This window comes from Cebus imitator, unplaced genomic scaffold (assembly GCF_001604975.1).
Source record: "Cebus imitator isolate Cc_AM_T3 unplaced genomic scaffold, Cebus_imitator-1.0 Scaffold169, whole genome shotgun sequence".
Classification (NCBI taxonomy): Eukaryota; Metazoa; Chordata; class Mammalia; order Primates; family Cebidae; genus Cebus; species Cebus imitator.
In genome coordinates, this window is record NW_016107484.1 from 697,693 (window position 1) to 711,802 (window position 14,110).

At 53.8% G+C, this 14,110-nt stretch overlaps 1 protein-coding gene across 1 annotated transcript in view; it reads left to right on the forward strand.

The window, feature by feature from the left end:
* Positions 1–14,110, forward strand: part of TMEM120B (transmembrane protein 120B) — a 53,642-nt gene that overhangs the window by 38,263 nt on the left and 1,269 nt on the right. The window contains exons 6-11 of the mRNA XM_017544286.2: positions 1,114–1,203; positions 10,574–10,639; positions 11,147–11,208; positions 12,298–12,390; positions 13,504–13,568; positions 13,870–13,938. Of these exons, the coding sequence (XP_017399775.1) occupies positions 1,114–1,203; positions 10,574–10,639; positions 11,147–11,208; positions 12,298–12,390; positions 13,504–13,568; positions 13,870–13,938 (445 nt within the window). The remainder of the gene's footprint in view (positions 1–1,113; positions 1,204–10,573; positions 10,640–11,146; positions 11,209–12,297; positions 12,391–13,503; positions 13,569–13,869; positions 13,939–14,110) is intronic.

A 14,110-nucleotide genomic window follows, 5' to 3' on the forward strand; every position in this document is an offset into this window, starting at 1 on the left:
AAAAAAAAAAAAAAAAAAGTCAAAGACAAGGCCTTTCTGGCCATGGTGGGGCAGGCCTCCGAGGGACGACTGTCATTGGCTCTCCCAGAGTTCTTTCCACAGGGGTGCTCCCCTGGTGGGTTGGCCTTCCCACTTCACAGATTGTGGGGCTGAGGCCAGTGAGGCTCTGATAATCCCCACACAGCGTGTCTGCCGCCCTCCATGCTGACCATGCACAGCAGGCTCCACAGCCTGGGTCTGCCGCGTTCAAGGCCAGATCAGCCCAGCCCCGCGCTGTGGTCACCATAGGAGGAGGGAAAGGGGCTCTTCAATTAGTGTTACGACAATATGGCCCGTTGGGGTTTTTTTTGTATATGTAACAAAGTTTACAGACGGTTTAAGGGGACGGGGGAATTTATAGCTTAACACTGCAGACAACCTAAAATAGAACATCAAGTCTCTTGTTCTTTTTTTTTTGAGACGGAGTCTTGCTCTTATTGCCCAGGCTGGAGTGCAGTGGCACAATCTCAGCTCACTGCAACCTCTGCCTCCTGGGTTCAAGTGATTCTCCTGCCTCAACCTCCCAAGTAGTTGAGACTACAGGTGTACGCCACCACACCTGGCTACTTTTTGTATTTTTAGTAGAGATGGGGTTTCACCATGTTGGCTAAGCTGGTCTCGAACTCCTGGCCTCACGTGATCCGCCTGCCTTGGCCTCCCAAAGTGCTGGGATTGCAGGCAGGAGCCACCATGCCTGGCCAAGTCTCCCATTCTTAAAGTCCTTCCATTAACAGCCCACAAGAAATTTCACATCAGACAGGAAGAGTTTAAAAGACAGGTTGTCCTAGGCTGAGTGGTCAGGGAAGGAGGGGGAGACTCAGCTGGAGCTTGAAGCATAGGTGGGACTCAAGGAGAAAGATGAGGGGGTGCAGAGGCATTTGCAGGGGCGGGGGGAAGGCACGCAAGAGACCAAGCTCCCCCTGCCTCCTTGGTGTCACAAGTGCTTCCAGAGAGAGGCAGTGCCTGCTGTGGGTAGCCCTTGGCCTGGTTTGCTGCTCTGTGGGGTGAGTGGGGGATGGCCGTGCCTAGTTCTCACACCTGCACCCCTCCCCGCCGGGCTGTTTCCTTGCACAGGGTAACTGACGAAGTCTTCAACTTCCTGCTGGTGTGGTATTACTGCACCCTGACCATTCGAGAGAGCATTCTCATCAGCAACGGCTCAAGGTACTTGGGGGCCTGGCTTTGTGGAGAGCACAAGGGCAGTCAAAGGAAAATGTCATGAGGGACATTAGATGGGGACTGACACCCTCAGGCTGCATTCCTCTTCTCCTTGGGGGTTGCTTTGTTACTGTTCAGACCCGGGAATACCAGAAGCTGCCGCTGCTGATGCAGCAGCTCTTGTTTATGATCAGTCTCTTGCTTATGAGCAACAGCAGCCCTAACTCAGACTGGCTTAACACAATAAGAAACATGTTTTCTCATAAAAAGAAGGGACCCATTGTGCTAGCTTCAGGTAAGGCTCGATCCAGGTGCTCTCCATCTCTCACTTCTGCCCTCTGTGTTGTCTTTATCTCAGGCTACATGTGAGGCACCCAGCAGCTCCAGGCTCACGTCACTATTTCTAGCATTCCCACCAAACAGGGCACATTCGTCTCTTCCAAGACTCCCACTGGGTCCCACTGGCTAGGTCCAGGCAGAGAATGGATCGGGTACCTATCCCGAACCAGTCACTGTTGCCAGGGAATGCGGTGCTGTGATTGGCCAGGCTTGAGCCTCACATCCACCCTGAGAGTGGTCACTGGGAGTGGAGAAGCTGAGTGTCGGTAGAGGAATGGTTCCCTAGAAGAAAATTGGGAGACTGTCACTAGGAGGATAGACGGGTTTTGGTGACAAGAGTGGATGGTCCTCCACAGGGAGATGGAGGGGAGAGCAGACAGGTGAAGAGAGTCTTAGGCCAAACCTGTCCCCAAAGAGCAGATGCTGGGGAGGACGGAGGCCAGGCTGGGAGTGTGGGCTCCTGCGCTCCAGTCCCAGGGCCCTCGAGGAACAGCCCTGTGCCCCGGACAGGTTGTGTCTCCTCTTTGGACTGTTTCAGAGTCCCGTTGGGGAAGGGGTGTGTCAGCGGTGCTGAGTGAGTCTAAGCAAAACGGGGGGTTCCCTTGGCCCCCATCTCTGAAGGGCTCTGAGTGTGAGAAGCCCTGTTTTCTCTCAGCCTCCTTCCTGCCCTGCCTGCCTGTACGCTGAGTCTTGAGACCAGTTAAAACCCATGACTTGCCACCTGGAGGACCTGTTTTCCAAAAGCCTAATTCCTTTTGGGATGGCCATTGAAACCTCTGTGCCATTCCTTTTTTTTTTTTTTTTTTTTTTTTTTTTTTTTTTTTTTTTTTTTTTTTTTTTTTTTTTTTTTTGAGGTGGTGCCTTGTTCCGTGGCCCAGGCTGGCGTGCAGTGGCGCCATCTCGGCTCATTGCAACCTCTGCCTCCCAGTTCAAGCGGTTCTTCTGCCTCAGCCTCCCAAGTAGCTGGGTTACAGGTGCCCACCACCACACCCGGCTAATTTTTGTATTTTTAGTAGAGACAGGGTTTCACCGTGTTGGCCAGGCTGGTCTCAAACTGCTGACCTCAGGTGATCCACCTGCCTTGGCCTCCCAAAGTGCTGGGATTACAGGTGTGAGTCGCCGTGCCAGCCAATGTGCCATTCTGGTTTTTGTTATTTCCTGAAACAAAATGTAACAAGCTCCTGCTTCCTCCCTGCTGGAGAATGCCCAGGAGCTGCGGCCCCCACCGCCTAACACGCCACCTTCCTGCTTGTTTGCCTGCTAGTTTCTTATGGCAGGTCCCTGCCGTGCCGGCTTTTACCCTGAACATAGAGCCTGGAGGTAAGGACAAGAGCCCCCTCCTACCTGGCCTCCTGAGGTCAACAGGGAGTCTCCGGAACGCAGCCTTGTAGCACATAGCCATTTAGAAAACATCAGTGTGTAGGCCGGGTGTGGCGGCTCACGCCTGTAATCCCAGCAGTTTGGGAAGCTGAGGTGGGTGGATCACTTGAGCCCAGGAGTTCAAGACCAGCATGGGCAGCATAGTGAGACCTCATCTCTACCCCCGCCCCCCAAAAAAATAGCTGGGCATGGTGCTGGTGTGTGCCTGTAGTCCCAGCTAATTGAGAGGCTGAGGCAGGAGAATCACTTGAGCCCAGGAGTTTGAGACCAGCCTGGGCAACATGGCAAGACCCTGTCTTAATTCAAAAATTAAAAAATTAGCCAGGCATGGTGGTGCACACCTGTTGTCCTTGCTACTCTGGAGGCTGAGGTGGGAGGATCACATGAGCCCAGGAAGTTGAGGCCACTGCACTCCAGCCTAGGCAAGTGAGACCCTCTCTCAAAAAGAAGAGGCTCAGGGGCATGTGATGCCTCTAGCAATCATTACACTTTAGCAAGAGTTACTCTGGGCAGCTTTTTATTCTAGTATGGCATGCTGTGGATGGTGGAGTGACCGGAGAGATGGGAGCAGCAGTGAGCAGAGGTCCCTCCAGCAAAACAGAGAGGGCCACTAAAGGGGCAAAAACGGAGTGCAAAGCCAGCCTCCCCTGCCTAACAATTTGCAGGAGCCGTTCGGAAATCCTGGAGTTTACGCTCTGATGGAAGAGCAGGGATGTTTGTCTCTGAGCTTGCAATGCAAAGCTTCGTGCGTGGGTCTGCTCTACCCCCATCTGCCATTCATCACACATTTATTGAGCATTTCCTAAGTACCAGACACTGAACGAAGGACTCCAAGATAACTCACACTCTGTGCCTTCTGGGAGCACTCACAGAAGTGTTTTTCCTTTTCTTTTTTTTTTCGAGACAGAGTCTTGCACTGTCGCCAGGCTGGAGTGCAGTGGTGAGATCTTGGCTCACTGCAACCTCTTCCTCCTGGGTTCAAGTGATTCTCCGGCCTCAGCCCCCTGAGTAGCTGGGATTACAGGTGCCCACCACCACACTTGGCTAATTTTTGTATTTTTAGTAGAAACGGGGTTTCACCATCTTGGCCAGGCTGATTCAAACTCCTGACCTCAGGTGATCCACCACCTCAGCCTTCCAAAGTGCTAGAATTACAGGCATGAGCCTCCACGCCCAGCCCAGAATTTTGTTTACTAAAGTCCTTTTCATAGCAGATAGGGTTCAAGGAATTTGAGGTTGCAATGGAACCATTCCTCCAGGTCTGTCTCCCCTTGCTGGCCTGGGGCAGGCGTTTGAATGGGCTTGAGGAGTCTGTCGTCTGGAATGGGGCCTCTGGGCCCAAACAGATGCAAATAGATACGTTATCTTCTATTTAGCTTGGTGCAAAAGTTTTTGTGTTTCACAGTCATCTTTGTACCAACCTAATAAAATGACTCCGGGAGCTGGGACCAGCTTGTGGGGGAGGGGACAAGGCAGGTGGGCTGAATCTGAGTGACTCAGACTTGTGACTCATCCTCCACATCTGTTGGAGATTTAGCCTCCGCCCTCCCCCAGCTGCTTCTCAGAGCTGATTGATCCTGGAGGCAGGTGAGGGAGATGCCTTTGAGGCTTCTCCTGCTTGGTCCCCTGCCAGGGAGTAGCTCAGAAGCCTCTGCAGGAGAGCCGTGTGGAGGCGGTGGGAGGTGAGACTGGGATGGACTCTAGTTTCTCATCCCCGAAGCATCCGCTCAGGGCTGGTGCACAGTCAAAACCCCACGGTCTTCGTTGAAGTGAATCAAACCCAAGTTCTGCGATGAGGAAGGGTCCCAGGGCCATAACGGCGTTCTAGAGACAGTGTTGCTGAACCCTGCGGGCTTCCTGCGGGCCTGCTGTCCTGTTTTGGTCTGATGGTGATGCTTTTGTCCAGTTCTGGTTGCACCTGAGATTTGAATTGGGACAGGAGGTGTGGTCAGGGAAGCAGGTGGGGGTGGGGACTTCCTGATGGGGAGATGAGGCCACTCTTGGTTTATGTCTGGTGCCTGCTAAGTGAGATGCCACTCTTCAGCTCAGCATAATAAGCAAGTCAGCTTCTCCTGGAAACTTGAAAATGCTGGAAACCTGTCCCACAGGGACTAAACCTGAAGGGGTCTTATGGGTGCATGTAACTGGGAAGTTCAAGAAGGTCAGGAGGGCTCAGGCAGCGTTCACAGCCCGGTTCCAGCTCCTTATTCCGTTTTCCCCTGTGATGGCTCCCAGTGGCCCCCAGGTAGGCCTCCCATTAATAGCAACCGCTGGGCGGATAGAACCTCCCTCCACCCCAGCTGGAATCTTGACACAGACTTTTGATTGGCCAGGCTTGGGTGACCTACTGATCTCCAAGAGCCAGTCACTGTTGCCAGAGGAATGCAGAGAGCCCTGTTTGGTTGGCTGGGGGTCATGTGCTTGGTAATAAGCCTGAGCTTTATCCCAGCCACCCAGACTGAGTGTGGGGGTGAGGTGGTTGTCCACAGGAGCAAAGCAGAGGCCACCTAACCAGGATGGGCTGTGATTGGCAACTGCGCAAAAAAGTCAACGTCTGTTGCACTTAGTTCTGGGCCAGAATGAATAGACTCAGGGATCGTGTTGGCCTTTCTAGGGAGCCCCAGCCTAGGGTGCCTGCTTCTAATGGGCTTTTTAGGGGCCTGTCCTCAGACAGACACAAACATATAAGGGTGACAGGTGCAGGAGTGGTCCTCGGTGTAGAAGCCATTCCCCAGCCGTCTAGGTGTCCCAAGGCACAGAGCCAAGAACAGCCTGGGGTTCATAGTGGCTGGTGCACATGTCTTCTGCACACTCACAGCCATGCTAATGTGTCCTGAAGGGAGAAGTCTACTTTTCTACCTTTTGCAGTTTCCAGATACGGGGACACGCTGTCCCTATGTCTGGCCATGGATGCACCTACTCCTCTTGGAGCTCATCAAAAAAGTCCATGAGTCCCTGCAAGCTTTAACTTCTGTGGTGAAATGGACCCAGAGAGCGACTGCAAATGGGTGTAGGTTTTTCTGCGGTGATAAAAAGGTTTCAAAATAGTTTGTGGTGACAGTTGCACAATTCTGTGAATATACTGAAAACCACACAGTTGGACCCTTTGAATGCGTGAATTGTATGGCATCTAAATTACATCACAATCAAATGGCTATGTAAACACACATGCACAGACCCAGCCCAGAGCCCTGGGATGTGCAGATGGATGCCGGGGCTCGTGAATGCCAGGCCGGGGAAGCAGCGATTTCTAGCCTCACCCGATGTCAGCGAGCTGTGTTTATTGGTGGCATCTGTCAGAGCTGGGCCCTGGGCACAGCGAGCTGTGAAATGAAAAGCTGCCGCTCAGTCAGGCTTGTTGCCTGGAGTCTGCGTCTGCCTCAGGCTCCTCCTAGACGGGCAGAGGGCGTTTCTCTAGGGATCTTCAGGAGCAGGACAAAGGAGTGTGGTGCTTGCCAAGTGCTGAGGGCAGACACGTGGCTCGGCAGAGCTCTGGAAGGTTGCAGAGAGACCTCCTGGTTGCTCTTGAGGCTGGAAGTCGGGGGACCTGGCAACTGCCTTTGCTGTCAGAAATTTGGAGCCAGAGGTCTTCTTAGACTCTGACAGGCGAGACTAGGATTCATGGGTGGGGGTGAGGGTTTTCTGGGGACAAAGAAGTAGATGGACATCTTACCCTGTTCCCATGACCTCACGTGGCACCTGCAGCAGTCTCCTGTCACCTCTGTGCTGGTGGCATCCAGATTAACTGCTGCCTTCACAGCCACACCTCCCAGATGTCATTTGCGTCAGCATTTATTGAGTGCCCACTGTTTGCCTGGTGCTGTGAATGTAGGAGTACAGGGCTGCATGAAGCCTTGCCCTTCCCCGGGGCTCCTGGGGAACACAGGCTGTTGCTTGAAAAGCCAGTTTATGCCCAGAACTATTACATGGGCTCTCAAGGAAGAAGCGAGGCTAAGATGCAGTCTGTGTTCTTAAGATGTGTGTATTCTGGTTGGAAGGTTTTAAGATGGTTCCAACCCCCTTACAAGGAAAATATAAATTGAAACCTCAGTGACTTGCCAGTTTTCACCTAATAAGTTTCCTAACAATTTTTATTTTATTTAATTTACTTGTTGATGGAGACAGGGTCTCTCTGTAGCCCAAGCTGGAGTGCAGTGACGCGATCCTGGCTTACTGCAACCTCGGCCCTCCAGGCTCAAGCAGTTCTTCTGACTCAGCCTCCCGAGTAGCTGGGACTATAGGCGCACAGCCCCACACCCAGCAAATTTTTACTTTTTTTTTTTTTTTTTTTGTAGAGATGAGGTTTCGCCATGTTGCCCATGCTGGTCTTGAACTCCGGGGCTCAAGCAGTCTTCCTGCCTCAGCCTCCCAGAGTGCTAGAATTACAGGTGTGAGCCACTGCACCTGGCCAGTTTGGTAACAGTTTTAAAATATGGCATCCACTGTTGATGTGGATTCCGGGACCCAGATCCTCTCTTCCGCTGCGGATGGAAGTGTAAATTGGGATGGCTGCTTGGAGGGTAATTGGACAAGGGACAGGACACACTTTTTGACCCAGCCATCCTGCCTCCGGTAGCCACTGAGAAGAAACAGTGTCATTGCATTTAGGGGACTTCCACAAGGACATCATGACAGCATTGAGATCAACAGGGAGAGTTGAGAAACAGCCAGAGGCCGGGCATGGTGGCTTATGCCTGTAATCCCAGCACTTTGGGAGGCTGAGGCAAGAGGATCGCTTGAGGTCAGGAGTTTGAGACCAGTTTGGTCTAGCAAGACCCTGTGTCTACAAAAAGAAAAAAAAACAAGAGAAACAGCCAAGTAGACTGTGGCAGAACCACACCTTGGAATGTCATTTACCATTTGAGAAGCTGTGACCGGGCCGGACGCAGTGGCTCATGCCTGTAATCCCAGCATTTTAGGAAGCCGAAGTGGGCAGATCACAAGGTCAGGAGATCGAGACCATCCTAGCCAACATGGTGAAACGCCATCTCTACTGAAATACAAAAAATTTGCTGGCCATGATGGTGGGCGCCTGTAGTCCCAGCTACTCAGGAGGCTGAGGCAGGGGAATTGCTTGAACCCAGGTGGCAGAGGTTGCAGTGAGCTGAGATCGCACCACTGTATTCAGCCTGGGCAACAAGAGCAAAACTCGTCTCAAAAAAAAAAAGCTGTGACATATCTGTAGGTACTGACCTAGGTGTCAAGCAGGTTCCAGGATGATTTTAGTTAAAAAGAAAGCCCTCTTGGTTCAGCCAAAAAAAAAAAAAAAAAAAGCCTAAGGCCAGGCATGGTGGCTCATGCCTGTAATCCCAGCACTTTGGGAGGCTGAGGCAGATAGATTACCTGAGATCAGGAGTTTGAGACCAGCCTGGCCAACATGGTAAAATCTCGTCTCTACTAAAAATGCAAAAATTAGCTGGGCGTGATGGCAGACGCCTGTAGTCCCAGCTACTCGGAAGGCTGAGGCAGGAGAATTACTTGAACCCAGAAGGTGGAGGTTGCAGTGAGCCAAGATCACGCCACTGCACTCTAGCCTGGGTGACAGAGTGAGACTCTGTCTCAAAAACAAAAAAAAAAAAGAAAGAAAGAAAGCCTAATCCAGTATCTCCCTCTGCGAACCAACTCACCCCTGAGCAGATCCTCAGGGTTCCCCCGTTAGTGAGTGGACCCATTTCCCTGCCCAGCCCCAAGAGAGTTCTGGAGGGATGAAGGTTAACAACTGTTCCCACGGGCATCCCCAGCCTCCACTACCCAGTCCTGGGGAGGAGGGGGCTGGCCGCTCCTGGGTGCATTTGGCAAGTTGCTGCCACGTGTTTGGACAAGAGGAGCCCAGGAGGCCAGCCAAGGCCTGAGACACACTCTGGGACGTTGAAGGGCACAGGGTTGAGGGTCCAACTCCTTTCTTCCTAGGCTGCCCCTGATGTTGGGGATGGGGGTGACAACCAGGCTCTACTGACTGTGGATCAACAGCCCCCAGCTGGGGGAGCACTAAGTTCTGGAACCAGGGTCCCCACAGCCTCTGGACTGGACAGGTGAAGTCCAGGGCTGGGCGAGGGCCTCCTGTCGCTGAGATGGCAGGAGATGGGCCTGGGTGTGTGGCTTCTGGGGAGAAGCTGCCCCAGATGGTGTGAGCTGCCGCATATGGCGTCCATACCAGCCTCTGCTTCTGTACAGAGCAATATCGCAGCTCCAGTCCTGTGTGAGAGTGTGTGGCCAGGCACGGTGTTCATGACTATAATCCCAGCACTGTGGAAGGCCAAGGTGAGAGGATTGTTTCAGCCCAGGAGTTTGAGACCAGTCAGGGCAACATAGCAAGACCCTGTCTCTAAAAAAAAAAAAAAAAATAGCTGGGTGTGGTGGCGCACACCTGTGATCCCAGCTACTCAGGAGGGTGAGGTGGGAGGATTGCTTGACCTGGGAGGTCAGGGCTACAGTGAGCCTGATTGTAGCGGCACTCCAGAGAGGGTGACAGAGCAAGACCCCGTCTAGAAAAAAGAGAGAGAGAGAGAGAGAGAAAGAGAGAGAGAGAGAGTGTGTGTGTGTGTGTGTGTGTGTATGTATGTATGTATGTACGTGTGTGCTTATTCAGCACATTTATTGAGCAGCTGCTTGGAACCCAGGGTCATAGATTGATTGGTGAAAAACAGTGAGAAGACCGCTGCTCAATCTGGAGGTGACACATGGGCGGGAAAGGGGACTGATACCGGGAAGAAAGGTTCGTAATTGCTGACGGTGGTCCGTGCCATGGAGATGACGCGGGGCAGTGTGATCCGAGCTGGGCCATCGGGCTGGTTCAGGTAAGGCAGTCAGGGGGCCTTTGCAAGATGACAGCTGGTCTGAAGCTTGAACTTGGACCGGGAGCCAGGCAGACTGAGGTCTTGGAACAGAGAGGGCAGCAAGTCCGAAGGCCCTGAGCGAGCCCGCTGGGTGTAGCTGTAGGAAATACCACCCGCCGGGCGTCCTAAACCACAGAGTGTATCTCCTCACAGTTCGGCAGCTGGAAGCCTAGGAGGGACTCCGGTTTCTCCAGAGACCACTCTCTGTGGCTTGCAGATGGCGCCTTCCCATGTGTCCTCATGTGGCCTTTTCTCTGTGCACGAACAGCCCTGGCGTCTTTCCCCCTTCTTGAAGACACACAGTCACCCTGGACTCGGGCCCACCTGCTTGGCCTTGTTTTACCTCAGTCCCCTCTTTAAAGGCCCTGTCTTCAAATACGGTCCGGACATTAAGGTGCTGAGTGGCTCAGCTTCAGCACAGGAATTGGGGCCACTGTTCAGTCTGTGGCAGGCCCTGAGGGGGCGGCAGGCAGGCTTGGCGGGCTCTAGGAGAACCCACGTGCCTGGAGCATCCGCGTGCTGGGGAGAGGACCTGGTGGGGAGGAAAGGAGTGAGGCTTGAAGGCGGATGAGTGCAGGGGTGTGTTCTAAGGGTCACCGGAAGCCCAGGTAGGAGTCCGGGCTAATCTGAAGCTGGTGTGTGTGGGATGGTGCGGCCCTGTGGGACAGCGAGAAGGGCAAGGTCATGGCTCGGGTCCGTTTCTTACTCCAAGAAGCCGTCTCTGAGTGCAGAGAGCCCCTGCTGCCTAGGCGGGGCCTCAGCAACACACGCCTGAGTCCCTGTCCCCGCCTGAGCGCCTTCTGTTCTCTCCCTCTCCCGAGAATTAAAGGCTGGTGGGTGTCTCACCACTACGTGTCCACGTTCCTGTCCGGAGTGATGCTGACCTGGTGAGTAGCCCCTCGCTGGGCGCCTCCAGCCTCCTGGGAGTAGAGCCTGGGGCCTGGGAATGGGGAGGGGGCTGATCCAGATGGCAGTGGGGGGCCTCCACCACCAACTTGGGAAAGAAAGCATGAGCCTGCAGCTGGGCCAGACGCTGTGTGGCCCACCCAGCCCGTGAGGGGGTTTTTCAGGGAATGTTTTCAGGTGCCCCTGAGAGCAGAGGTAGCGGGGGCTGCAAGGCTTGAGGGAGCAAGCAAGGCTGGGCACTGAAGGAGACCTCGGAGGACAGCGGGGTCACGGGGGTCAGCACCTCTGCACGGCTGTGTGACTCCTGGGGTCCTAGAGAGGAAGATGGGCATGACCTCGCCCAGCCCCTGGGATAGGAGGGCAGGAGTCAGGCCTCAGTTTGACTTGGTATCCACCTTTCCCCTCTCCTGACGGGAATGGAGTCGGGTGGGGAGGAATGTCCAATTTCACAGCAGCTGCACCTTTGTTCTTTCCTACCTTCTCTTCAGGCCTAATGGACTCATTTATCAGAAGTTTCGCAACCAGTTTTTAGCATTTTCCATTTTTCAGAGTGAGTGACTCTTGCCTGGATTTGGGGGAGGGGACACAGTTTTCCGAGACTGTGACCAAGGGAGGCCCCCAGTTCACATCAGTGCTTGCCTGTGCGGCAGAGACCAGACTTGGGGAGAGGGTCCCAGAAATCCAGAGAGAGAGCTGTCCTTGCCCCAGGTCAGCTCCAGCCACCTCCCAGTCCCCACCACTTCCCCGGGCTGGAACCCTGCCAACTGTGATTTTTGAGAACTGAGTAGCATTGCGGGCACCAGCCTTTCCCAGTCCTAGATGAGTTCTCCAAATGGAAATCTACATTATTTTTCTCCTCTGAAAATCGCTCTGGATTTGTATCCAATGAACTGGTCCCAAGGGTTGCCCCTGGGGAGGGGAGCTTGGATGGCTGGGGACAGGGAGAGGGTTTTACTTTTCACCAACCCATTCGTTCCTGTTAAATTTAGCAACAACGAAGTATCCTGTTGCATGGAACTATCTCTTGTGCCTTAGCGTTACACACAGCTCCCAGCACAGCACTCGAATAGCTTGCACTCCAGCAAGCATCTATTATAGAGTGTCTACTGCGTGGAAAATTCCAGAAGTTTCTAATCTAGTTGGGGCTCAGATGGGTCTTCGCCTACCTGAGCTTTGTGTTCTGGATTAGGGATAAAGCAGGTTCAGACCAAAGGGTGTGTGTGTGTGTGTCTCTGTGGGTGTGGATGTGTCTGTGGGTGTGTGGGTGTGTTCATCTGTCGGCATATGAGTGGGTGTATGGGTGTGTATGTGTGGGTGTGTGTGTGGTACGTGTGTCCGTGTATGTATGTGTGTTTCGGTGCGTGTCTGGGTGTGTGGGAGTGTGGGTGTGTCTGTGGGTGTGTATCCGTGTGTATGTATCTATGTCTGTGGGAGTGTGTGTGTGTTTCTGTGTGTGGATGTGTGCGTGTGTCTGTGGGTGTGTGGTGTGTTGGGCATGGGAGAAAGTTGTAACCAGGGCACCCTGTCTGCCCTCTGCCCAGTAAAGACCCACCAGCCTACCCTTGGGGCAGAGAAGAGGTGTTGCCCTGTCTTCCAGGGACACTAGGCCCTGAGCCCGGGCACTGTGCTCCCCCTGCAGGCTGCGTCCAGTTCCTGCAATATTATTACCAGAGGGGCTGCCTCTACCGGCTGCGGGCCCTGGGGGAGAGGAACCACCTGGATCTCACGGTGGGTGAGTAGCTGGGCCTGGGTTGGAGGGGGGACAGGCACTGGACCCTGCAGGCACCTCCCATGCAGCGGAGCCAGGATGCTGCCTTTATCCGAGGCGCCTTCCGGAATTGGTCCTGGATTCTGTTTCAGCTGCCGAGTGCTGGGCCAGCTGTGGGCCAGGCCCTGAGGCCAGGCCTCTGTCTCAGCCTCTGGAAATGTCTACTTTTTGTGTGTGTTTTAGAATACATACACAATTAGCCTTGTGCTGGTTGTACACACTGTGTTTAACGTGTCTGCATACCAGTACGTGTAAGTGTAGAAACACATATGCACAGGGACATATGCTTCACTCTTAAGCCATAGGGGTGGCGGTCAGAAAAGTAAGGAGACCCTCTCATCAAGAATTTCAGGGCAAACTGTTTTTAATACAACTATGCTTTTTTATTTTTTATTTTTTGAGACAGAGTCTGTGGCCCAGGCTGCAGTGCAGTAGCATGATCTCAGCCCACTGCAACCTCCGCCTCCTGAGTTCAAATGATTCTCCTGCCTCAGCCTCCCGAGTAGCTGAGATTACAGGCACTGGCCACCACGCTTGGCTAATTTTTGTATTTTTAGTAGCAATGGGGTTTCACCATGTTGGCCAGGCTGGTCTCGAACTCCTGGAATCAAGTGATCTCCCCACCTCAGCCTCCCAAAGTGCTGGGATTCCAGGCGGAAGCCAACGCGCCTGGCCCGACTATCTTTTGAGATAGTCATTGCCATCAGATTACTCTGCTAAGTAGGTCCTCCTGTGTCAAGACTCAATGGAAATCATGCATGTGAAACATCATTATAAAATGTGAAACCCTTGCAGATGAAAGGAATTAGTAACCGCATAGCGCCTGGAGTTTGTGAGTGTTGTCAGGGCCACCTGGCTCTTGGTGGCTTGAGGAGTGAGAGCAGTCAGGCTGGGTGACAGGGCTGCTCTTGTCACAGTGAATGCCCAACTAGCTATGACAGGCAAGGGCTGTCCCCCATGTGTGACTGTGCCTGGTTCATCTTAGGGTGACTGGCATGGCTGAGGGTGGGTGCCTGGTGGGGCTGTGGGGGCAGCGAAGCCTCTCAATGGGTCCTTTTTCTTCCCTTCTCTCCACAGAAGGGTTCCAGTCCTGGATGTGGCGGGGCCTGACCTTCCTCCTGCCCTTTCTCTTCTGTGGCCATGTGAGTCCCCATGGAGTTTGTGGGCGTCTCCTGTCTGGGCTGGCCCCTGGGAAAAGAAGGTTTTCAGGCCTCACCCTCCTTCTCCAGCCATCCCCATGCTGGGCCCCACAGCGTCCTCTTGGCCCAGCGATGCTGAGGCAGGAGTCAGAACTGGCCCAGCACTGCCCTGGCCTTGGGTGCCTGCATTTCATTTTGGGGGGTGTCTGTTAGTGTTGGGGGTAGTTGATACCCACAGTTGTGGCAGGGGCTGGCCTGACCTGGGAGCCTGGTGGGTGAGCAGCACCTGCCCTCCTCTCTCTAGTTCTGGCAGCTCTACAATGCCGTCACGCTGTTTGAGCTCTCCACCCACGAGGAATGCAGAGAATGGCAGGTATGGGGGGTGAGGAGGGTGGGGGCAGGCTGTGGAGAGGCTCCTGGGAGGGTTGGGGTGGCAGGGATGGGGTGTGTGTGTGCGTGTGTGTAGTGTCCTGGGGTGCAGGTTCCTGGGAGGGTTGGGGTGGCAGGGAGGGAGTGTGTGTGTGTGTGTGTGTGTGCGCGCGTGC